General features: G+C 36.3%; 4 protein-coding genes and 1 long non-coding RNA gene across 5 annotated transcripts in view; 2 read left to right on the forward strand and 3 right to left on the reverse strand.

Annotated features, from left to right (window-relative positions):
* LOC116179029 (probable beta-hexosaminidase fdl) overlaps nucleotides 1-1,332 on the reverse strand; it is a 29,236-nt gene extending 27,904 nt beyond the window's left edge. The window contains exon 1 of the mRNA XM_031498743.1: nucleotides 488-1,332. Coding sequence (XP_031354603.1) covers nucleotides 488-517 — 30 coding nt within the window. The 5' untranslated portion in view covers nucleotides 518-1,332. The remainder of the gene's footprint in view (nucleotides 1-487) is intronic.
* Nucleotides 1,333-2,920: 1,588 nt separating this feature from the next.
* On the reverse strand, nucleotides 2,921-3,628 carry LOC116160137. The gene is made up of 3 exons (XR_004143148.1): nucleotides 3,414-3,628; nucleotides 3,023-3,361; nucleotides 2,921-2,970 (listed from the first exon to the last, which is right to left on the reverse strand). It is a non-coding gene; the product is annotated as an uncharacterized LOC116160137 (long non-coding RNA).
* A 1,714-nt stretch (nucleotides 3,629-5,342) lies between these two features.
* Nucleotides 5,343-7,200, forward strand: LOC116159474 (WD repeat-containing protein 20). The gene has a single exon (XM_031472451.1). It carries the CDS (start codon nucleotides 5,452-5,454, stop codon nucleotides 6,757-6,759), a length of 1,308 nt encoding a protein of 435 aa, XP_031328311.1. The 5' UTR covers nucleotides 5,343-5,451; the 3' UTR covers nucleotides 6,760-7,200.
* A 2,470-nt stretch (nucleotides 7,201-9,670) lies between these two features.
* Nucleotides 9,671-13,915, reverse strand: LOC116181710 (dipeptidyl peptidase 3). The gene is made up of 6 exons (XM_031502125.1): nucleotides 13,756-13,915; nucleotides 13,369-13,708; nucleotides 13,016-13,315; nucleotides 10,776-11,298; nucleotides 10,583-10,731; nucleotides 9,671-10,539 (listed from the first exon to the last, which is right to left on the reverse strand). The coding sequence occupies exons 2-6, from the start codon at nucleotides 13,699-13,701 to the stop codon at nucleotides 9,730-9,732; spliced, it is 2,115 nt and encodes a 704-aa protein (XP_031357985.1). The 5' UTR covers nucleotides 13,702-13,708; nucleotides 13,756-13,915; the 3' UTR covers nucleotides 9,671-9,729.
* A 2,490-nt stretch (nucleotides 13,916-16,405) lies between these two features.
* Nucleotides 16,406-18,283, forward strand: LOC116159522 (ataxin-10). Its single transcript, XM_031472514.1, has 4 exons — nucleotides 16,406-16,624; nucleotides 16,672-17,680; nucleotides 17,724-17,787; nucleotides 17,843-18,283. The coding sequence occupies exons 1-4, from the start codon at nucleotides 16,491-16,493 to the stop codon at nucleotides 18,031-18,033; spliced, it is 1,398 nt and encodes a 465-aa protein (XP_031328374.1). The 5' UTR covers nucleotides 16,406-16,490; the 3' UTR covers nucleotides 18,034-18,283.
* The last annotated feature ends 7,559 nt before the right edge of the window (nucleotides 18,284-25,842 follow it).

The raw sequence follows: 25,842 nt of genomic DNA on the forward strand, positions 1-25,842 counted from the left end.
GGTTTATCAACCGCTGCTGCTTCTAATGGTAATCATTAACCAAAACCGCGGTACCATAAGATTAATTTTTTTACTACGAGTTGAGTACCTAGCACTCCGATAGAATAAGAATTGCGCTTAGGACAAACTTTATTAAGATTTATACAGTAACCTTGGCCTCAAATACTCCTGCTGCTGAGGTAGTCGATAGGAAAATGTGCTCGTGAGAAAGATAGTAAAGTGTCAGAGAAGGAATAATTTTCCGGGATAGATTATGAAAGCCGACAATGCGATGAGAATCTGAATCCGAATCACACTTTGTCGCCGGTAGCGCTGTCGTAACAAGGCTATTATATATACGAGTTCCATTTTAATCTAAAGTCATCCAGCGTGACCTTTTAATAATTAACAATTTCATTACATAATGCTTTATTAAAAGGTTCCCAAAGTTGAATGGTTTTAATGTAAAGAGACGCCCGTCTCCCCATTAAAAAATCGAAAAACTTACTTGTTTGAACATTATTGGCGGGCACTTCATTCACATTTTTGCCATATCAAGAAAGCGTTCAGGTTCACTTTATATTAATTATCACACGCGTCGTATCATTGTATCAACAATTGCGATTATCACGCAACAACATTTTTACGTGACGTACAACATGATAGTTTTGCAAAGTCTATTAAATATCAGGACGGAAATACAGACGAACGGTTAAGCAGGATGCCGCGTAGATACACGACTTCCTCTTCAAACTCTTCATTACGTTTGTTTATTTATATGTCGACAGTTGTTACATTAGATCAATTTAAAAACCGTAACATTTATGCAACCAACGAGATGTAGAACTTGTTTACCACACAAAACAATTTCGAAGACGGCAACTGCGCGTTTTTGTAACTTTCGCGGCGGCGGTATTGCGTTTACTTCGGTGGATTACAATTTGAAACTGAAAAGAGGCCTTTCTTCGGTAGCTCACACCGTCCACAAGACAACAGGCGAGGTCATCACAAGAATAGCAACACCAGCAAACGTGTGCGAACTCCAAGCTTCAGCAGGTGTATCTCTTTGTACAAGAAAAAGAAGGTTTCGGGTACTTGACCGAAGCGACTTTCTGAACTTCACCAATAGACCACCTTGTCACTACTAACCTTTTATTAACATCGTAACCCATCGAGAAGTTAAATTTAAACTTTCGCCTTGCTTGTAGGGGAAAATGATTCCTCCCAAACTTCCTCGTTCGGTAGCTGTTTAAAAAGTTTCGCTTTCCTTTATACTAATTGAACCGGCTGTTTATCACCTACGTACAGCAAACTATAAGTAAGGAAGTTAAATTGACGATGATAACGCCAATTAACACACAAATGTAATTCCCATCATTGTTCGAAGGATGGGAATATATTACGACTGTGAATTTTGGAAACAATTTATATAGGTAGGGAGCCGCAACGTTGCTGACCCAGTTGCGTAACAGGATTACCATTTTTCGTTAAAACACTTGTGGGATTTCGAAAACCTATACTTTTGTCCAAAGGACAAGAGACACTCTGCGGATGCCTAAAAAGTATCCGGCTAAAAATAAATTAAGAGTTCCCTAAACGTTATTACATAAGCTGTTAGATGAAATGTAACAGACTTTTTATACTTAATTGCTACCACATGTACATGACTTACTCGCCGCAAAATTGGGTGTTTTTTCTTTGGTACAATTCGTCCAAAGTTTGTGATGTTTTTCGACTTTTATCCCTGATTTGCAGTTATAACATGAACACGATATTTTTATTGCAATTGTGAAGGTTCCGATGCCACTAATTTATTTCTTGTTCAAAAATGTTAATTTTGTACTACAGAATTGATGCAATATAGAGTAGGTACACCAAGGGGAAAAGATTGTCTATTCCATTACGAATGTGTCTCAAAAAACGAAAAAGCTATTAAGCGAACAAAAATCCACAACGCATCGTGGTCTCTTGAAACGTTATTTACAAAGATAACCAGACCACATTGTAACCAACTCAAGAAAACCGCATTTCCTTTAATTTCATTTGTATTTATTGGAGTACCTATTTATCAAAAGGAAAATAAGCATAAAATAATTAACCATCGGAATTTCAAACGTTTAATTGTGGGTGCTAAACGAATTTCTGATGTAGGTACTTGGCCGATATCGCCCCCCGAAAGACGGACGGTCGCCAAATGAATGCCAATTTTTAGATGAATCTTAGCGTTTTTACGAAATTTGAAACCTTTTCTCTTGGGTCTTAATAGTATATTACGCACCGAGTGCGAAAGTAGGTTATTTTTCGAAGAATTTTAATCACCCGAGGCGCGCAGCGCCGAGGGTGATTATATTCTAAGAAAAATAACCTTTCGTCGAGGTTCGTATACGATTTTATTCACGATCATCATTATAATCATTCCATTATCAAAAATAAAATAATTCACTAAATTTATACGTATTACATTCATCTTATGCGCCATCTGCAATATTATTGCCCTACATAAAATGTTGTCGGTAATACAGATTTGGAAATTTACCTAATTAATATTCATATTAATTTAACATGTATGTTAAAAAATGGCCCATACTAAAGAATTTCAATGTACATCCCCTCAAATAAGGGAAATTGAGTGTAGTAAAAAATTTACTCCCCGAATGAATTTTTGAAGTGAATGAACAATGGTGGGCAGGAAAGGGTATAGGTAAAACTTCATGTTTTACTTGCTTATTTTAATGAGGTAAAGGTAAAGAAATCATCCACATTATGAACGACCAAATAATGTTGTGATCCACATTCAAACCTAATGCGGTAATGCCTAATGATCATGTCAGTTTTATTATTCTAAAATGTACCTACAGCGATCTTTTGTGATTACAGATTTAGACTGGGTTTCAATATTAGTATTATAATCTGTGCAGATGTCAATAACGAGAGATTTATTCTCCAGATCCAATCAGGTAGTCACTAAACACCTGTTCCAATACGATAGCCCTAAAAAATAGCATTATCTATTTCTAAAATGTGACAAATTACATTTAATTACCGGACATTGTTTTTGGCATATGATCGCTACAATATTAGCAAGTGCCAGTAGAGTTCTTCAACTTAAAACAGTTCGGTGGCTGTAGATTGGCTGCACTAGCAGGAGGTTTCGTCGCCAATTCAGTGGCCCATTCGCTTTACGGGAACGCGAAAATAACAAAGTATGGCAGTACCTATCCTCTTCAGGTAGTGCTACGACGTCTCCGATATGCAACATTATGATGCCATAAATTGCCATCCCTTGCTCTTCTCATGGGTCGCAAGCGCAACCCAATGTTTCCATGTCTTATAGACAAGAATTGAACTTTTCCACCCAGAAATTTAAACAGTAATGGGCTTTCTAAAGTAACAATCAATTATATTAAACTCAAGTTCGAGTTTTATATACTTACCGATCCTTTAATAATTAACGGTTTCTTTTTGCTTTTGTTTTTAGCACCGCGCTCGTTTAGTTTTAGGTTACGTGAAACAAACCATCATTTCCCGTAATCTGGCTAAAGTTAATCACAACTCCTACTTGTGTTTACTTCGGTACGCATTTACTTATTTCACTTTTTCGCGTTTGGTCGTTCATTTGCAATTTACAAAAAAAAGCACAGAACTTAAAATAATCCATATTACTCATAATAAGAATAAGAATTGTTTTTAAAATGCGGTTTTGAACAATTCGCATCTAAATCAGCTGTCATCTGTGTCAGACAGTTACGATGAGAGCGCCATCCATTAGGATATTAGCAACTAAATCGAGGTAGGTAATGAAATATTACTAACCTCGAATCGAACATTACTAACCTCGAGAATCTACTTTCTTCCCTCCTGGAAAAATAAGTGTTGTAAAACACAACTTCCTTATCCTTCAAAATGACAATTATGAGACTGATTACAATATGATCGTGAATAAAACGAATTTTTTGTGCATTCTAGAGACGGATTTCAACCCCTCGGACGGTTTTTTGATTGTACATATTATTAAATCTAAATTAATCTTCATGGGCGTTGAACGAATATTTTTCACCCCCTTGGCCAGTCGCTAAATGAATACCAATTTTTGTTGTATAGTACTGTAGTGATCTTAGGGATTCCCCATCCAGCACTTCAATTTTGACTATATCTGTAACTAGATACTAACATTTTTCATGTATCTGGGCGTTTAGATACTTAGATACTTTTTTTTTGTAGATATTTTTTGTCAAATATAAAAAACTAATAAACCTTTCGCCAGGAAAGATTGCCGGTCACAGAACACTTGATCCCGGTCTACAATCTATGTTTTTCTAAAGATGAGAGCGACTTCCGGGATAGTATCATGTCAATGTTGAACAAAAAGACTTTTCGTTCAACATTGGCGCGATCCTATTCCGGAAGTCGCTCGCATCTTAAGACAAACATAGATTGAAGATCGACACACGGTGTGCTGTGACCGGCATTCGGCAATCTTTCCTGGCGAGAGTTATACAATGATTGAGCATTACCTACTTATAACTCTCGCTAGGAAAGATTGCCGGTCACAGAACACTTGATCCCGATCTACAATCTCTGTTTTTCGTAAGGTGCTAGCGACTTCCGGGATAGTATCGTGTCAATGTTGAACGAAAAGACTTTTTGTTCAACATTAGCACGATCCTATTCAAGAAGTCGCTCGCATCTTAATAAAAACAAAGATTGTAAATCGACACAAGGTGTGCTGTGACCGGCAATCTTTCCTGGCGAGAGTTATATATAAATGTAAGTACGAAAAAACAACCGCAAAGATATCCTGTTAAGACTGAGCTCTAGTGGCCTGGTAAAATAATTTCACGGTGACATTTAGTATTGTCACACTGATGAAGAATCCAGAATCCAGATGCTACGCACACTTGGAAATTGAAAAATAAATACTAACGTTAGTTATGGTAACGTATTACCAGATTTAACCCACTTGCATTTCTCGCCCTTCTACTTATCCTATTGTAAACAACAATTTTTGTACTCGCACATGGGATTTATTGTACATGGGTGGTTTTTGGTGAAATAGGTGAACGATTGCGACATTCGAACGCTAATCTTCATAAAAAATATAAGCATCTGTATCTGGCTAGATACACTGAAAAAAAGTCTCTAAATACAATTTCTTAACTGTGTCTGTATCCAGATACTCAAATAAGAGTATCTGTAGCGTACATCATGTTCGATCAGTTACAATTGCTTATTTGCTTTGCTAGTACACAGCTCGGCCAGTGGAAGAACTTCCTTAATGCTTATGGGAGTGGATACCAAGCTTTAGGATAGCATTGGCGAGTAGTGCATTTAATTCTTTATGACCTAAGGTAGTTCAACTGTACAGAACCGCAGCTGATTAGAATTAACCTCACTTTTTGGTATATTTTAACTGTGTTTTCTTTGATAAAATGTTAGTATACTAATTTTATTAATAATGTAATACCAGCAAGAATGTTGGGTCCAAAGCCAGGAAGAACAGAGGCACTCTGTAACCAGTCTCTGCTGGAGGCTGGCGAACGACCACTCGAGAGATCATTAGCTGAGCCAGGAGATGTTAAAACACAGTTCGCCACCCGTGAAGGGACTTACCGGCTTATGACTCTTAGTGAATACTCGCGTCCCAATCGTGTAGGCTACCAAGCCCAAGGTCAATCGCAACCGCAGGTTCGGGTGTCACTAGTTTCACTACCAGATCAAGGAGAGCGTATCTGTTTCAACCACGGTCGTGAAATTTACGTTTATGTGTATAAAGGAATTAAAAAAGCGGCTGATTTAAGTAAACCTTTGGATAAGAAGGTGTATAAAGGTACAAATCCGACATGCCACGATTTTAATACTCTTTCAGCTAGTACAGAAAGCGTTACTCTTCTAATCGGATTTAGTACCGGTCAGATACAATTGATAGATCCCATTAGAAAAGAACTCAATAAATTATTTAATGAGGAGAGGTTAATTGATAAAAGTAGGGTAACATGTTTGAGGTGGGTGCCGGGAAGTCGTTGCTTGTTTTTAGCTGCGCACGCGTCAGGTCAGTTGTATGTCTACAATGAGGAACTTCCATGTGGTTCGGCCACGCCGCATTATCAACCTTTTAAGTCTGGCGAAGGATTTTCGGTTAGTACCTGCAAAACAAAATCCACTCGTAATCCATTATTTCGCTGGCTACTGGGAAGCGGGTCCGCTATTAATGAAATAAGTTTCAGCCCGAATGGTACTCAGTTGGCTATTGCAAGTCAAGATGGTTTGTTACGGGTGTTTCATTATGATAGCATGGAGTTGTTAGGTACTGCTAGGTCGTATTTCGGTGGATTACTGTGTGTTGCTTGGTCCGGTGACGGACGTCTTTTAGCTGCTGGTGGAGAAGACGACTTGGTGACTGTATGGTCTTTGGAACAGAGACGTGTCGTTGCACGTGCCCAAGGGCATAGGTCTTGGGTATCCTCGGTTGCCTTTGATGTCTATTTAGAAATGGACGGATGTTATCGCTTAGGATCGGTCGGGCATGACACGCAAATATGTTTGTGGGAATTGCCAGAGGATGCTCTCTCACCACCTCGACCCAGGGCAAAACGAAGATCTGATCCATTACAATTGGTCGGCACCCCTAGCTGCCCTCATTTAGATGAGTGTCCAGTTTTGGAACCTCTGGTATGTAAGAAAATTGCGCATGAACGCTTAACTGCATTGGTGTTTCGTACTGACTGTATTATTACTGCCTGTCAAGATGGCTATGTGTACACATGGGCACGGCCCTCTTAGTTTAAGGAAATTTTTATAATGTTGCATGAGAATCTGTATATTTAAATACTGTTTGTATAATTAAAGTTTTAGCGATTAAGTTGTGATGCTTTACACAAATCTTAAGTACTGTGATTTTATTTTTTTACACATTATGTATGTGTTGCATCATAATATAGTCTGTTACGTTGTAATGGGAATAATTCAATTGTCACCATTCAACTCGATACGCTGTGATATCACAGTATGCTAACAGAGCCTTCTGAGTTGTCTTTCTCGACACCAAATGTGTATTGGGCGTCACTACTATGTTAAACTCAAACTTGTGCCAAATATGCACTAATTTGTATAACCGAATTTTAATTTGTCTGTCAATTCCTTTTAATTACGTACCTACTAATCAGTGTTTATGTGCTGTATTTATTTTAAGAACATAAAATCCAGTATACCTATATTTATTTATTTGTACTTTTCTTTATTTATCCTTTATACAAGACAAAAAAAAACTATTACATCGGAAGAACAAATCCCAAAATACTTTGTAGTAATTTCTTGCTAGCAAGCGTTTTGACTTTGTAGAAGACTGGTGAATTTTACTTGACTTCATGGGAATCTTCGGGATTAATTTTTATAGATAAAGATCTGACAAAACAAGAAAAGAATCGGTGAAGATGACGTAAAAAACGAAGTGAATCAAAAAACAGGTAATGAGCGCAGCAAGGGAAAAGTACAAAGCAACTATAGTAAACAAATACTTACAAAATTGTAAAAAAAGTAAGTATATATAAAGAACATCCAAAGTATTAGCTCTTAAGCGGCCCATACACGCTTAAATATTATTGCACAATCAAAGATAACAGCACAATATAGGAGGTTGTGCAATAAAATTTAACGTGTGTTTCTTATATTGAAAGGTTGTGCAATAATTTGTATGAACTAAAAAAATTTATATTTATTGCGCAATATTGGAAAATATTGCGTCAGTGGGTGATATTGTGCAATATGGAGTCAGTTGTCAACAAGTGGAGACCATTTTTCCACGTGCCGCGATAGCTGTGAAAAACCATCATCCATGCCGATAAAGTTTCGAAAGTTATTGGGCTCAGTCACTTTCAGCTCATTGAATAACACTTCATGAGTGTAGATAGCTACTTCTCCCTGTCCAGTTACCACGTACTGTCGGTACTGATTGGTGTAACCGAACATATATATGGAGGCAATGGTAAATGGATAAGTGATAACCAAGTTGTCTTTGATGGAACCGAGCTTATCCCGACATCAGTTAACCAAGAAAAGGGGAGTTATTTCAGAAGTGAGATGAAAGTGAAACAAGCGAGTGAAAATAGAGAAAAATGAATTACCATAAAGGAGGATATGTTATCTTTAATGGAGATGCTCAGAGTGTCCACGAAGAGGGAAGTACTTTCCATATCTATAAATGCACATTTTTTTAATAAAAGTAATAAAAAATATACAAATCCATATAACATTGTGTGTATAGTCCACACGAGGAAATATTTCTTTTATTGGAAACAATTTCTCAGTTATGGAACCATTGTATATACACATACCAGTGCGCTCGAGATAAGAGACTCACCTCAATATCTCTTTTATTGAGCGAGATACGAAAATTTTGTTAAATATAATTTTATAAACCTCTCGCCAGGAAAGATTGCCGGTCATAGAACAGTTGATCCCGGTCTACAATCTATGTTTTTCTAAAGATGTGAGCGACTTCCGGGATAGTATCGTCTCAATGTTAAACAAAAAGACTTTTCGTTAACATATGCACGATCCTATTTCGGAAGTCGCTCGCACCTTAAGAAAACCATAGATTGTAAATAGACACAAGGTGTGCTGTGACCGGCAATCTTTCCTGGCGAGAGTTATATGTGACATTACGATTTATCTGAGCACGTATTCAAACTTCCGGTAGGTACCACTTCTGGTGTAACCGGAAAAAGACGCAATTTTTGTTTTTCAAATACAATGCCTATGACAAGATAAAATATGCATATGGTTGATCTTGGGCACAAATAGAAAAATCCGACCTGAAAACTCGCTATCTGGGTCGCACTTTGGATTCGAATAAACAAAAATTCATTGATTGACAATGACAGAAATTTACTCCGGAACATATGAAAGAACTAAAACAAGGAAGGCAAGCTTATAAAGCCTGTTTTGGATATATTACCCCGCAGCAAGCGGTCAATAATTAAAATAAGACACCTTAAATCACTTACAATTTTTTTCATAATAATCCAAATAATCTGGTCGTAAAAGGTAGATATTAGGCGCAATCAACACACAAATGTTGATCAGTTTCCTTTACAACACAGAATTAGGTGACAAAAACAAAACTAGGTTGATGAATAAGACGATAAATTTTCAGTTGCTGTTCGAACTATTAATTACAAGAGAACCTTAACGAAAGGTTTCGCTGTACTACAACTGCTTGCTTTTTCCAGTCGCCAAAATCGGACAACATAAAATGACAAACTGCGTATTCAATTATAAGCAACGGCTGCCCGAATATTTAGCATAAAAGATGTAACCGATCATCAACCGTCAACGAAATCAGCACCAGCCTTGTCTTCTCGTTGACTCTACTATTTAAGCAAACAACACCATAAAACAAACTGATCCTTCTGCAAGAATTTTCAAATAAATCGCCAATCACAACGGAATGCGAGACAACTTCCCACACGGAACACGCAATTCTTTGTGACATCTGTATATCTCTGTCAGTATGTAGGGCTCTAAAGGAAGACCTTTTATTATCCTAACGCTATCTTATATAGATATAGTATTGTGGACAAAATAATAACCGTCCAATACATCGTTTCTGTTTAAATCATTGATCAGTGCCATTGCCAAGGATCCAGCCGCCTTAACTACCAATATTTTTAAAGTTGAAAACAGGCAATAAAAAAGTGTATATATTTCTTTTTTATTTAAAACAAACACATAATAAAAAGTGTAAATTTTATATTAAGGAAAATACGGTAAGTCAGCACTAGCCAATTCAATTAAAGCCGTATAAAGTGGTTCTGGTTCAGGAAATCTGTCTATCCAAGATGCTATCACACTTTCCACATGCGGATCGTAGAACTTAATGTTTATGTTGTCATCAACGAATTCAGTATTAGGCTGTATAAGTATACTCCTAGGTTGCTTATGTGCAAGGATTATAGAGCGCCAACTGAGCCATGGTTCTTCAACTTCGGACAAACCACCAAATAATTTCTTGGCAGCTTCAATATCACCTGTCGATTTGTAAACTTGCAATTGTAACAAGAAATGCGAAATTGCATTGCGTCCCGGTCCTAGCAGAGCAGATCGGTCGACCGTTATTAAAAGATCATCTTTAGATGGCTGTGTGACCTTTACAACGTCAGCTTGCATTAAAACTTTAGTCAAGACGTATCTTGCTTGCGAGTGAGCTTGAAGCCATCCACGTCCAGGCTCCCACATTTCCAAAGCTTTGCCTGCGCCCGCCCATATCAGTGCCAACCAGTTAACGTACCTAATATCGTCAGCCTCTTGGTCTTTATACCCGAATATCTCCAGGATGCTTAATTCTAAGCTCAAGAAAAGCCCAACTGCTTCGGCACGACACTCTTCGTAGGCCGAACTGATAGTCCCGAAACATGCATCAAATGTATCACCTTGTTGATAACAGGAAGTAATAGGATTGCTAGTTAATGGGTTTAATAAATCGTCCGGGAAATTTGTACTTCCATCAGTCACTTTAAAGAAGAGTTTTCCAGAACCATGACCCAACAATTCATGTAACCCTACCTACAATCAAACTATGAATTATTATATCTACCAAAATCTTTACCTGTAATTCAAAGGAGCGAACTCTCCACTCCTTTAATAGATTAATATCATCTTCACTAAGGAATGGAGTTTTTGAGTACTGATAATTCGCAGGGATTACATTGCCTAAGGCCACATTCTTAAATCCTTCCGATTGGCGAATATCATCATCTAAATGTCCATTTTAGTTTGGAGCAAACAATTAAATCACTTACAGTTAGGAATGTTGATACCAGCAGGAATTCCACTACCGGTATAGGTCAACACATCCAAAGATGTAAAGTCTGGTCGGAGAAATGTATCTTTCTCGAACTCTTTAGGCCATGGTAAGTGAGCTAAAAACTGCTCAGCATTGTCGACCAAGCGACTAAATTTCTCTGACATGGGACGGTTAACTATCGCGACGAATCCCTCAAATTCGCCTCTCACACCTGCCGGATCACGGTAAGTTTCTATGAAGCCGATGTAGGTTTCGATTGCCGGGCTTTTGTTTTGAATCCAAAATCTTGACCCGTCCTTGTGTTCATTAATTGACCCTGTACGAAACGAACGTATGTAGCTTTGAAGCATGCTCAGCTCCTTTTGATTGGCGTAAGGTAATGCATTCTCTAAATTTGTTGACAATATCTTCATCAGAGGTGCGTAATCTCCCTTTACCAATCGATATTTGTATTTTCCATCGACTTCGCATTGCACATCACCAATGTCCTCTGAAGCTAATCTGATTTCGTATTCTATCTAAATAAAGAAATATTATTCAGGGATGCTACTAATTAAGTAATAGATGAATGACGTCACTTGACAATAAAAAAAGATTATTAATTAATTAAAATCATAAATATAAATAGATATCACGATCTGTTCGGCAATTGAATTTTTATTATTATTATTATCATGATTACTAATGATAATAAATGCTTTTTTTCACTACTAGCGTCTGATGACATGATTATTAACCTTTTTTCCACTTGTAAAGTAGGCTTTCTCGGCATTTGTTCAAAGTGGTTAATAATTTTTTATTATTAACTAGTAGTCAATAATGAGAACTGTCACGCTTTTTAGAAAACACAACCCGAAATTTCGCTCAATGAACGTTTAGACAAGTTCTCTAAAACGAATAATTGCCACCATTCGCAATTTCCAGAGAAATTACATACCTAAAATTATCACATTTTGAAAAAATTCGAACGAAATTACTCTTTGAAAAATCTCAATGACAGAACAAAATACGGCCTGTTTGACTTGTACTTCCACGTACTTGATTGACATGTTAAATTAAGAAACAAACAATTCTATCCAACCGTTCACTCTCTTATCAATATAATATGTTAATTTAGAGGATTTCAAGTGCTAGTAGTGAAAAAAATAGTATATATACCACGGTAGAGAAGTCTATTATTGCCTTCGCACCTTACACCCCTCGGCGCAAGCGCCTCGAGATGTAATCTTGGTGCTCAGGCAATAATAGTAGACTTCTCTACCTTGATATATAATGTACTATTATTTACAGATCGTATCATTTAAACAAGGAATCGGGCGAAGGTAGTGTAACTTCCCACTAAATTTATTGTTCATCTCAATATCGCTGTGCTATGAATAAAGATAGGTATAAAGCTAGTAATCATGCGCGCCGTTGGAACCACCGTCTAGATTCCTAATAGATGAGCGAAGTATTTATAAGTGCATACACGTTTCTAAGTTGAATGTTCTACTGTACAAGGAAGTTGTGTTGATATAGTGGCGTGCGATATTTACTGTTTAAATACTTATTAAGATATACTTACTGGTCATGTCTAATTACTCTGTTAATTTATTGATTGATTGACCTTCCATTAGATTTCAGTTTGTCAAATGCAGGTAAACCGATATTTACTTATTCATTGATCATATCAGGATTATCCCTAGCTTGCCCAATGTAAATGGTTTAGTTACTAATTACAAGGATTAATAAACGACCATTATGTTGCAATTTAAATGAATAAATAAATACCTGTTTTCCTGCATTTGACAAACCGAAATCTAATAGAACGGGGCAAGGTCAATCAATAAATTAACAGGGTAATTAGACATGACCAGTAAGCTCGCTAGTAAGTATATCTTATAAATATTTAAACAGAAAGTCAGCATTGAAAGTGTGCGTTTTTGTCTGTGATATGAGAAGATACTCTAAAACAATAAATATCGCACGCCACTGGATCTACAAACTTCCTTTAATGCATTGTACAGTGGAACTTTAAACTTATAAACAAACGTCTATGCATTTATAAACACTTCGTTCATCCATTGGGAGTCTAGAGTGGTTCCAACTGTGCGCATAGTTGAATTTGATATGAAACATCAGAATAAAGTATCAAAAACAACATGCAATTAAATGTGAAATGCGAGAGGTTACATGTACATAAAGCCAATTCTGATGCTTTCATTTAGGTAGTCTGTATAGATCCACAGTACTTACAGAATCACCTGGCAATACTTTTTTAAAGCATCGTGTGTTGTACAACTCTAAATTAAGTTTCTTCAACCAACTCAAGACCCGGGCATTATCCTCTGATGTACAATTAGCAGAAAAATAAGTTGTACACCCGTCCGGTGGAAATCCTAGACATGTACGGCCTTGACTCAAATCGTACAGCCTCTCTTTCAGGTTGAAACAGTTCCATATGGATTGTAAGTCTGACCATACAGGGCTAAGTTTTAAAACTTCCTCTAGGCGTTCGGGTTCAATTGCAGGCACAATCTTTGTATCACCAAATCCCTGCAACGCGCAACTCTCATTCAGTCTCTGGCATTATTGAAAATGCACCTCACCTTGTAATTACCGGCATTTGAAAATACTCCAGCAGCGTAAACGAACAATCCCGTTATTTCGGCGTCGGTGAAGCCGTGAGCGGAGGCCGACGCGCGAATTTCACTAGGGTCCTGAGCGCTGAATAGCTTATGCAGTAAAACAAAAACTGGACCAGATTCGGGGCTGGTCTGCAGCAAAGTCACGAAGCCTCCCGTCCAGCATGCCTTACTTAAATGATGGGCGTAAAATTTTTCGCTTTTGCTTAGTTGAGCGAAGGCTGTGCTAACGTCCAGGCACACAATGGGTTGATCTAATGGTAGTAAAAATTGAGCCCGATCAGGTTCTGTTCCCATTTTGCAGCTGCAACAAAAATGATTTTAATGCGCCCATTGATAGAGAGTACTTACCTGATAATTAAAAAAAACCAATTCCGTTCTCACAGAAAACCGCACAAAACAGAAAAAGGTGATACGATGTTAGGTTAGAAAATAATATGTCGTCATCCACCATACGTGTATTTTATTCATATATATAAGAGAAGATATATGATTTTATTCATTGCGTCTATGTGATAGTGATGTCATCTCATCATATGTTCTTTTAGTATTTTTATAATCTATGGTTTGATGTACAGAGTGTTATAATGTAGATATATTGTTCTGTAAAATAGAAAATACATGAATCGATACAAATAAAACATTTGTCGGGGGCTTAGATCATATATATACATACATATGGCCTCCCATTTACCTTTAAGTAGCATCTGTGCCAACATATGTAAGGAAGGAAGGCCAACGTGTTTCATTCCTCCGACACCCCGAGAGATACCGGAGGCGGGCTGCCCAGAGTGTCCTGACCCTCTTCAGCCAGAGAACGCGAGTGTAAGGATGGGCAAAGTTAAGGATGGGAACGGAAGGAACGGAGTTAGGCTGCTGAGAGGCAAGAATACTGCTCCAGCATTCGACTCGTAGATTTCAGCATAATGCTGAATACGTAGTATATTATGCGAAGCTACGTACATCTGAGGAAAACCCTCTGACAAAACCCCATACACAGAGCAGTCGGCAGCGGGATTCGAACCCACAACCTCCCGAATAGCAGTCGGCAACGCAACATCGCGCCACCGGCTTCTGTACATACCTAACAAAGACATAGATATATATTTTGCACCGTAGTAGAACACTGCACATGCGCAGTAACATCCGAATGTAAACAGCGGATAACCATAGGCGTCGTAGAGTCACCCGGAATGAAGGCCTTCCAAACTTTGAAATGTTTTCCGGGGAGAACATTCTTCGCTTTATATAATTCTTGAGTGCAGAGACAAAGCTAGAGGGAACGCGATTAGGTGATTTTGCAAACCTTGTTAGTGCTTCTGAGGAATATCAAAAAGGTTTTTGAAGCGTCTGCAGCACTGTTAAAACCTACTGTTTCATTTTCACATGCATGTTTAAATTTAAATATACTTACAGGGAAGACCGAAAACAGGTGGTTCCGGAAAGTTTGCGAATGTAAACACACTTAAGGCTCTGAAACTTTTGACGAAAATGATAGCTTCTTTCCACATTTGTATCCAAAAGCTTATAATTCTTTCAGGACCTTTTAAGAACATTCTAAATCCAAAATTTACTTTAGCGCTTTGTATTTTTTTATCGCTGTAATCTTTTTCGTTCATGAATTGGTTGGATTGTCATACCGTTGGAAAAGGTCTAGTGCGCTCTAAAATGCTCTGAAAAACTCCTTGCACCTAAAGGGCCCTGAAAAGCAATATATAGTTCTAGAAAGACTAAATATTTTTTTTAATGTTTTGCATAGTCTTCCAGCACTTTTAGGCCAAAGTTGTGCACACCGTCGGAACAGTTCTGGAAAGACTCATTTCAAACGCCTCTTTTCGGATTTCTAGAGCCATGAAAAGATTTCGAAGGTATCTGAAATACTTCATAAGGCTCTTATTAAAGTGCCGTCGATAGACTTTGATGCATTGCTTTGCAACCCTTTCGAGAGGTGAAAGATCTAGAAAGCGCTTGGAATATAATTTCTACTTCTAGAGACCTTTATGCGATTGTCAGAACCTCTGGATGGCAACCTTTTTCAAGTTTAAAGCAAGATTGAACACTGTTCCGAAACAACTTTAGGCTTTTTTTTAAATATAGCAATTGGGGAACCATTCCCTGATAGCGATGAAGCCTGAAGGACACTTTATTCATTTAATCAAGGCTCATAACGGGTGTCCCAAAATTAACGCAAGATTTGAATTTGCCGCCATTTGTGCGGTGAAGTGTTGGCAACCCTGAAAAAAAAGCAATTTGACAGCTAACAGTGTAGGGTTATTAAAAATGGAGCGTTACACGATAGAACAACGTGTCTTCATTATTAAAGAATATTTCAAAAATAGTGAAAGCTTGGCGGCTGCAGTTCGAAAATTTCATACAAAATATGGTCGGAATAGTGTTCACATTCGAACGGCTTGTTTTTGGACGACCAGTGTGTTTGGCGTCTCCAACGGATCCAGTCTCCATGAATTTTTCAATTAATCTCTTCACAGTTGACGAAGTTAAAACACTATTCCGACCATATTTTGTATGAAATTTTCGAACTGCAGCCGCCAAGCTTTCACTATTTTTGAAATATTCTTTAATAATGAAGACACGTTGTTCTATCGTGTAACGCTCCATTTTTAATAACCCTATACTGTTAGCTGTCAAATTGCTTTTTTTCAGGGTTGCCAACACTTCACCGCACAAATGGCGGCAAATTCAAATCTTGCGTTAATTTTGGGACACTCGTTATTATGTACTTGTGATTATGTAAATGATGTTAATCCATAGTCATACTTCACCAGCTTAGCCCAATTAAGTTTAGTTATAGTACCAATGGCGATTAATACCAATTTTACTTTCTGTTTATAATTAGAAGTTTGCCGTTTTTATAGAAAACGTCTGTTACAGATAAAAAGTTCCCTTTGAGATTTTCAACTTACGATTATACATAATCGTGGTTTGTAGAAGCACTGTGTATATTTAAAAGAGAGACAGTTCAGCTACAGCATTCAGGGCGGGGTCTGGGGTGTGTCTGTGATTGATGCATGGCATGGCATGTTATGACGTTTAATACATAACCTAACAAAATCATCGGAATAACAATGTCTTTAAGTGTAGAATTAAATGAGAATTACATATCGAATTACATTGATTATGAAGACTGGAATATGCTAATACAGTATTTGCACCCAAAATTCGAAATAACACTGAACGATATTACCGGAAAACACAATCCGTATGAGGATCTTTGGGTTGAATTACATTTTACGTTTGTATTTTTAGCTTGATGGTATCACAGTCGGTGATAAAAGTATTGAGTACACTTTTAAAAGAGTTAGATCACAAAGTATCTTTAAATGTTAACGTTGATTTGTTGGGGGCCCTCAAGGAGTTATTTCGGTCGTTACGGAATTGTGTAGCTTTTAATTCGGATGTTCAGGCGTTAGTATTGCAAGACCCTTATTTGATCAATAGCACACGGGATGTGCTAAACAAACTTTTAGACATTAATTACGGAAGCGATTGTATAGGAATGGCATTACAGTTTTTAAGCAACGTAGTGGCACGCAACATTGATGGCGCGACTGAGGTTTGGCAGAACCTTAGTCTTGTTATTTTCAAGTTGTACAAAGGGGATAAATGCACCTATAATGCTGCTGCGCTTTTGTATAACATCTTGTACTTGAAAAAGGATCTGATTCCCTTATGCGAAGATATCTATGAGCACATTGTAAAATTGTGCAGCAACAGAGATATGACAAACTATGACGTATTCTTGTTGGAATTGCTTATACAGGACGAACACTTTTTTTCCTTTTATGTTAGCTTCAAGCCGGAGTACAGGCTCACAGTACTATCTTTAATAGTGGAGAGTGAATGTTTAAGTAAGGATAAGCCGTTTGAATTGAACTCCGAAATTCCAGCAATTATTACGTCTCAATTCAAACGAAAATCAGACTGCATACTGAAGACTGTAACGAATTACGTTGATCAAATTGAACCCGAAGAAGTGGTATTGTTATTACAGATTTTGGTGAAATTGAGTGCCAATGAGTTTTATAGCAAAAAATTGCAATCCGATCGAAGCCTACTTATTAATTGCGCATTTTTATTAAGAAGTATTCACAGCTTAGGGAAAGAATCTCAGAATAACTTTACTGTTATCTCGAAATTATCTGAAATAAATTATAGTGACAGCGATATCAGTAAGGATCCTATATTTGGCTTTAAGTCAAACATAATCAGATTATTGGGTAATTTGTGCTGGAAACATAAGCAGAATCAAGATGAGGTAAGATTCCCCTTTTGCAGAGTAAGCCAAAGTTTTGTTGCAGGTGAGAGATTTGGACTGCATTCCGCTACTTCTAGATTGCTGCAATATTGATGCCAGAAATCCCTGTATCCTTTTACTTATAATACTGGTAACTGTAACGCTTTTTCTTAATTCCTTTAGACATAATCCAATGGACAATATTTGCCATACGAAATTTGTGTGAGAATAATCCCGAAAATCAAGCAGTTATCGCGTCAATGAATCAACAGGGAGTCGTCGATTCCGCTACCTTACAAGAGATGGGGCTAATGTTGCATGATGATGGTTCAAACAAAATTTCGATTGTACCTTTGGATTCTCTAGCAAAATAATTTATTTGTTGTCTGTTATATGTATGATTAAGTTTATTTAAATTCTATATATTTATGTGAACTAAATGTTTTGTTTTATATGTATAATTAATAGAATTTAGTAGAAAGGATGTAGGCAAATTTATTGTGGTATTTGACTGTAGGAAAGTACATAAGACTTTTAATTATTGTTATGTTTGACAGTAATTTATGATTTTATTTGACGCTTAGAATTATTGCTAGTGGTTAAAAAATAAACGATTTACAGAAGGTTTCATCATTTATACTGCAATTTGTGAATCCGTTTTGTTAAAATATCGGTAACCTTTTCAATGGTTGATATGTGCTCAGCCTGCAATTCGCCATTTCGTACAAAATGAGCTCGCATGTCCGTGTTAAGATCGGTATTAACGTTCAGGGTTAACCCCCATAGGCCAAAACTTAATCACTTCTTTCCTATGGTCTACCTATGTACCAAATTTGAGTTTTATGTGTCAAAAGCCTTTTTTGAGTTGCAAAAACTGCATATTGCTTGTAACATGTCTGCGTGTACTCAACGAACCATCTGTTGATCATGAACTGATGATATCTATAGTTATAGCACTGGCGTTGTCGACTTGATGCAAAGGAAAACCTTTTAGTAGAGCTATCTCGTTAAATACCGACTCAATCATACATCATCCTTTGCAGCTTAGCTGGCTCTTTATGTGTTCAGCTCCTGTTGCCTAGGCTCTGCTGATGCCCGTTGTACCATATACAATGTCGTTAGTTGCATAAGTAACATAAATCATGTTACTATTATTATATCAAATTCCTATTTTATAGTGCGCTCGCACCTTTCAATTAAGTACTTTAGAATTCGGTTTACCATGGTTCAGTATTGCTTTTCATGGAAATCAGTTATAGGCAAATACGTACTGCCTCTCAACGAACGAACGAATTGGAGTTGAAACAACGTTTGCGTCTTTCGTTTCAAACCGACTGAGAATATCCACGATATCTGTAATCGTACGCATAATATCAAACGCATCTCCATGTAACGCAACTATCAGCAAAGTTGCCTTCTCTTCCACCTCCCAATTATAATTGTCATAAATTAGGTGGACCCCGGTGACTTTTCGTCGAATGTCGGTGGCTTAACTCGAATTTTTGTCGTACCAACAGTTTCACATGGTTGGGGTGGTTATTGCGGGATGATTGTGAAACAGCAATAGTTATCTCATATTATCATAGATGCCCCATCACTTTTTTCGGGTTCTTCGGTCAGTAACGGACATTGTTTTCGTAGTTCGTCGATATCAGTTTTCATTTAATTTTCTACTGTATGAGTTTTATCTTGGAGACTGTATATCATTTTTGGACACGCTGTATCTCAACTTACAGCATACCTTTGCTGGCCTGCTTCGATTTATTGCTGATCACCTTTCATGTCGGTGTGACCAGCTTCGAATTTAGTTTCCATGGTCTGTGACCAGCTTTTCCGACTCGCGATTCCAGTCAATAGGTATGATACCATTGTATTTATGATACCTATCTAAAACTAACAAAATGCTGTACTTTGGTATTATGAAGTCTATTCTGTGTTCGAAATAGCTGAAGTTTATAAAGTTAAAACAAACGGACTCAAAACCGTTCTTATAAAGAGGGCACCTCAACTTCAGGTGTTTTCTACAAGATGGAGCTACAAATTGAGGAGAGCATATATCAAATAAGAGTAGGTTACCATGCATAGGTATAAATAACTTACAGTGGAAGGATGCGCACGAACTGACTTCATTAATGTGGACAGTTCGTGCAAATCTTTCCACTGTTATTTATATACCTATGCTCTTCTCAATTTTTAGATCTCCATCTTGTAGAGAACACCTGAAGATGACGTCAAGTCGAAACATGTAGTGTCTGTGTCTTCCTTTTTTATACTTAATTAAATTAAAGCGTACATTTCTTGAATATCAATTACCACAGTGTACACCTTGGCCATCAAAAGTTCTTTCTCTGGAGCCACTTTTAAAAACCTCTCCAACTGTCCTCTCTCTCCAAAGCCTTTGCATTTGTCGGCTCGTGTGTGCGCGTTTTTCTTCTGTTGATCAATAAACTATTATTATCAGCTGCTCATATATCGAAATATCCAGCATCTTGAGGATCTACAGTTCGGAGAATAGAATACTCGAGATGCAGGGTATCTACTCTTCTTCCAAATGTAGAATACCTAAGTATATGCGATGCGAATAAAACTTCTTCCTTGACGTCGCTCACGTTTTTTAAAAGGCATATGCTCCTTCTCGTACGCACACCGATGGACTTTAAAGACGGCGATTGCATACATCTTTTTTGGTTGCAGCACGAATTTCTTCAGGAACCAAATTCATTCAGTAGGTACGAATTTTGTTACCAAAATTTGTGAAGGAGGTACCTACCCAAATAAAAAATCGCAACTCAATGCTTTCGATTTATTTCATGTAGGTGAATTGATAATTCTCACGACCCATTTGGGAAAACCTATCAGGTTTTAATACTAATAACTTGCTCATTGAGCACTTTTGGATTAGATCGTTTGGATTTGTGACATTGGTTCTTTATCCACTTTAGAAATTATTTTCCAAACTTTTCTTGTGTGGATAAAGAACCTTATGATACCTACACTTGATAAATATTTTATTAGTTAACACAACAATATGGGTTGTACTTGTACCTACTGTGTGGGTACGGATACGGCTGAATTTACTTTGGGTTCATAGGAGTAGGTAATTAATTGATAATGATTCCATTCATAGTACCTATCAATGATGTAAAAAGCAAAAATTTTTAAATAAAATCTGAAATATATCAAAGATATTTTAAATGATATGATTCCTGATACCTACTATAGGTACTTTTAACCAGTGCAATTTGTAAGAAGCATAATCGTTTCCGGGTTATCGAGAAAATAAGAGCTACTAATTTTAAGATTTATTGAATAAAGAACAATAATTAATTATTCCAAACGATCATAACAACCACCACAATCGACCCTTTTCAGAACCACATAATGTTTTCAAAAGAAATTCGTGATGTTCATTAATTATTCTTCTTCATTCAATAAATTTTGAAACAATAATAGCGTTTATCTTCAAAACTTGATAACCCGTGAATTGTAAAAATACGGATCATTGATTATTTGCATTTCTTTCAAGTACTTATGTATACTTATTTACATTTGCTTTTGCTCATTAAATAAATTTTCTATCGGATACGTACCTTTGCATCTTACTTTTTTCATTAAATAATTCTCTTATTACCAATTTATGACTTTTTTATTATTAATTTCTGTTTTAATTAATTAATAACTAATTAATAAATGCCAATCTTTAATTATGTTTAATTATTAAAAAAAAACTAATAGATAATTGTCACTAAAATAATCATAAAAATAGATATATAACATGTACTCAACCAAATCGCGGTGGAGGATGAGGGGTATAAAACAAAATTGAACCAATAGGGCTTCCGGCAAGCTTTTCTGAACTGGAGTCAATTGGCAGAATGCGGTCCTCGGATTTTGCATAATCAAATCCAACCAGCGCCTGCACTGTTCACTAAATTTGAGAATTTGGATATTTGTTGGGCATCGCGCGTATTGTTCATGGCTAAAAAGCACCGCTGTTTAATTAGGCAATTAAAAATCTAGTTGTGTCATTGTTCCATATGAGTTGCTACCGTTTTGATGCGTCTGTTTTATATACAAACGGAAATAACAAAATAATGTTAAATCCAGAGATTAATTAATCCGGGGCAAATTGTAGTACCGCACACCATTATTATGAAACTTAAAAAGTAAACGGTTGTATATGCTTATTAGGGGGTCGTAGAGCAGATGTGTTATATCAAATTCACATTATAGAAATGCAACAGTAGCCTGATTTATTTATAAATATATAATTTTGGATACACAATGCGTGACTCCCTTATTTGTAATTGGAGATTAGGGGTCCGCTTTTATGGTTTTGTGAGAAAAAGTATGCAAATGATTTTGGAATATTTAATTAAGATTTCGAGTTTAGGAGTAGGTAGAGATAGGTGCATATTTTCAATACATCATAGGCAGTTACATAACAATGAGTTTGTTACTATTCATTTCACCACTGCCGCTTTTGCGGTTACTCTTACTTTTAATGGCAATGCGCCGTTAATAATAAAGATGCATCTGTGATTTCCCAACACTGCTATAAAAGAGATATAGGTAAAATGTGATCGTACAAAGAATGTCAGATGATGAAAATGTACCTACTGGATATATATAGACGTATATGGCGTACCTACTCTTAATAATTAAATGTTTTACATATCGGAGTCACATTTGACGCCAATTTGCAAATGGTATGCTCTAAGCATAGAACTGCCATACTTTAATATTTTTTGCTGGTGCCTATGTGGATACAGTTTGGGACTGGACACCTTACAATTACATTTTCAGGTTTTCAGAACGTAATGGAATTGCAGATTTGGAATTTTTGCCGTCGGAGGAAGTTCCTAAATTCACTTCAAATCAAAGAGGAACCACCCCTATCAGTCAATCAGTCTTTCTGATCATATTAAATAATTACCTACACACACTAAAATTATACAAAGTATCACAGCAATATTTTACATTAGTCCAAAATGGCAATACAATGTAAAGTACCATACTAATTTAATAGACAAATTATGAAAGCAGCGACTAGTTTCGACCAACGGTCATCTTCTGGCTACAATATCTGTTACAGATTTATAAAACTTACAGCATAAAAGTACATACCTTAAGGAAATTACAGAATAAAAAATGAAAAAGAATTCGATATTGCTGTGGGCAAAGGCATGAAGCCACTACGCCACCCTAGAAAACACCTGTCGAGCTCGCTAGCTTAAAACAAAACAACCTTTAAATTTAGAATTGCCATTATTTTCCTTGTAGATGTCCTGCTCTCGTCACAAAGAAAAACCTCAATGTTGACTTTGAATTAATAATTTGGGAGATTCCGTATCCTCAATCAACTTCCTAAAATTCCAAATAATTAACTACACAAATTTTCATCAAAACACCTGACATCATTCTGGCGAACGAGAAGAAAATCCAACACTGTCCGGGCTGTACAATGGATTCGAATAAACATACAATTGATAATTTATTCAGTAGCACATGAAAAAATAACAACAAAATTACTGAGAGAAATAAACGCTTACAAAGTTTGTTTAGGCATATTACTCCGCAGCTGGCGGTCGACAAACTAAAAAATTCACAGATTTCGCAATCCATGCAACCATCGGAGACTTTGGAAATGAGTACCGTATCGATAGTATCGGCGATTTTTCCTTCACTCACTTGATGCGACATCGTTGTATTTTTTGCTTGAACGAAACTCGTAACTTTATACCCATATACCTACGAAACATACATACATAAAGATCTCCAATGTTAATAAATCTTAAATAACTTACAGTTTTTTTAATAATCCAAATAATGTAATTCATCCACAATTCGGACAGTTTCTGAACTTCACTTTGCTTTATAATACAGAATTAGATAACAAACAAGCAGGTTTTATGAGTAAGATGACAAATTTTCGATGGGTTTTCAGACGGTAGTAGACGGAGACGGAGTATTTTAATCTGTGCTTTTAGTAAGAAGGGAACCTTAACAAAAGGCCTCGCTGTGCACTACAATTGCTTGCTTTTTCAACTCGACCAAAGTTTTTCCGACAACACGCGTTAAACTTCTTACATCACTTTGGTTAATTTGCTTTTGCACAAATTTATTATAAAAAATGAAGCGAAACTGTTAAATGACTATTCAAATAAAAATATTAATTATAATTTGGCTGTATTGAAAGCCAATGTGCTCAAACGCTATATTTGAACTCTGGTCGTAACGACCGTCTGATTTCAGAAGGACGCTTTTCTACCTTATCTGTAACACATAAAAACACAAACAAAAGAACAAGAGGGATAGTGAATAGCGCGCCACATAAATTTTACGCAATTTCAAACGTTTAGTTCGACAGTCGAGGTCTCGAATACTACAAACCATAACTAACACTTAATTACACACAATTAATAATTCATTTTACGTTGACGAAAGGAAAAGAAAATTTTAACTCGACAACGAGCTGTCGTTTATAAACGGGCAATGATAAATAATCTTAACTTTAAATAAGTCAATTTACAATTTAAACCGAGATTTAAACGCAATTAACTAAATATCGGTAAAGAGACTAATATGAAAGATATGAAACGTAGTTAAACTAGTACGAATGAATCTTCGGAACAACAAAAGAAACGTAGACAAAATCGAAGTGTCGGAAGATGTATCCTCTGTAACGTCAAAAAGTAAGGTACGTAAAATCAGGGCTGAAGCAATTCACATCAACAGCAATAACCTTCAAAAGGTTTCGTAATACTTTCAGTTAAAATTCAATAATTCAAGGCTGGAGGTGTAAATATTTCGAAGAGGGTCAGTAGTAATAACGTGATGTCTAATGTCTTCGATGTCAATCTAACTTAAAATGGCGAGTTCATGTAAAAATGCAGTGTTATCCAGGTTCTGCGTAATATCAAAGGCGAAAGTCGCAATGCTCAGGTAGAATGAAGGAAAAGTAAACCAGAAGAGAAAATTAGGACTCTTAGAAGAAAAGACAAAACTCTCACAGCATAACTACTAGTAAATATAAATCCACCTATCCACCAATAGGTACATCAGAGATAAAGAGAAAAACTTCAAAGAATTATGTTAGGTAATACCCAATAGAAAAAATTCACAAGTAACCGCTATGAAAAGTAAGAAAAGCAAACTGGATAAGCGCCACAGTCTTCAGTAAATGTCAAAAGAGGAGGAAATACTTACCTAAAGGGGAAACAAGGTAGACTAAGAGATCCTTATTATGGTCTTGCTAACCTAAAGGAATAAAATTTTTATAGGGATAGAACATAAACAATAATTTACTTCACAATCGATTGTGATTTAATCCAATGATCTCAATAATATTACAAATATGTTACTGCAATGTCAATATTTGAATGTAAATTAATTCTTAGTAAAAAAAAAGAGGTGAACACGTAGTCGGAGAAAATATTTTTAAAAATAAGAAACAACGGAGCTATAAGTGATTCTCAAGCAAATGTAGTAACCAATATGTAAACGTTAATTTACGGAAATCGACAAAAATAACAAAATTACGTTTGAACTTCGGGTCGCAAGCTCGCAACTTTGAGAGCTCAGAAGAACCCGTTCAGCTTTTTCTGTAAACAGAAAACAACACAAACAAAATATTAGCAATGTATAACGTCTGACACGGGAGGATAAACGTATACTATTACTGTAATTAATACTCAAAAAGAATCAATATCTCGAATGATTTTACAACAGTAAAAGCAAAATTTGGTCAACTACAGATTGTCCTTACATCTGTATATGACAGCATAAAAGTGAGTTAAATTCAAGAAAGCATGACGGAATGCGCCAAACGTCCCCACTTCTCCAATATGAGACGCACAATTCTTGGAAACACCTGCGTCTTCGTCATCAGCACCAGAACAAGTGCGTTAATTAGATTTCGCTTATCAATAAAACTACTTATCGCAAATAATCAGATATAACCTTTTATCAAGTACGCCATTTTTACCAGATGTATCTTAATTAAAGCAACCTATCTAAATTTAATAATTTAAAAACGATAAAATCAAAACGAAAACTACGCAGTTACAAACAATTCCAAAAGAAAAAAAAACACTGAAATACAAATTCAATTAAAACAAACCAACTCTGTACTTATTTCATAAGTAATTAGTAATAATAATAATTGATAATAATAAATTTTA

This window comes from Photinus pyralis, unplaced genomic scaffold (assembly GCF_008802855.1).
Source record: "Photinus pyralis isolate 1611_PpyrPB1 unplaced genomic scaffold, Ppyr1.3 Ppyr1.4_LG1, whole genome shotgun sequence".
Lineage (NCBI taxonomy): Eukaryota > Metazoa > Arthropoda > Insecta > Coleoptera > Lampyridae > Photinus > Photinus pyralis.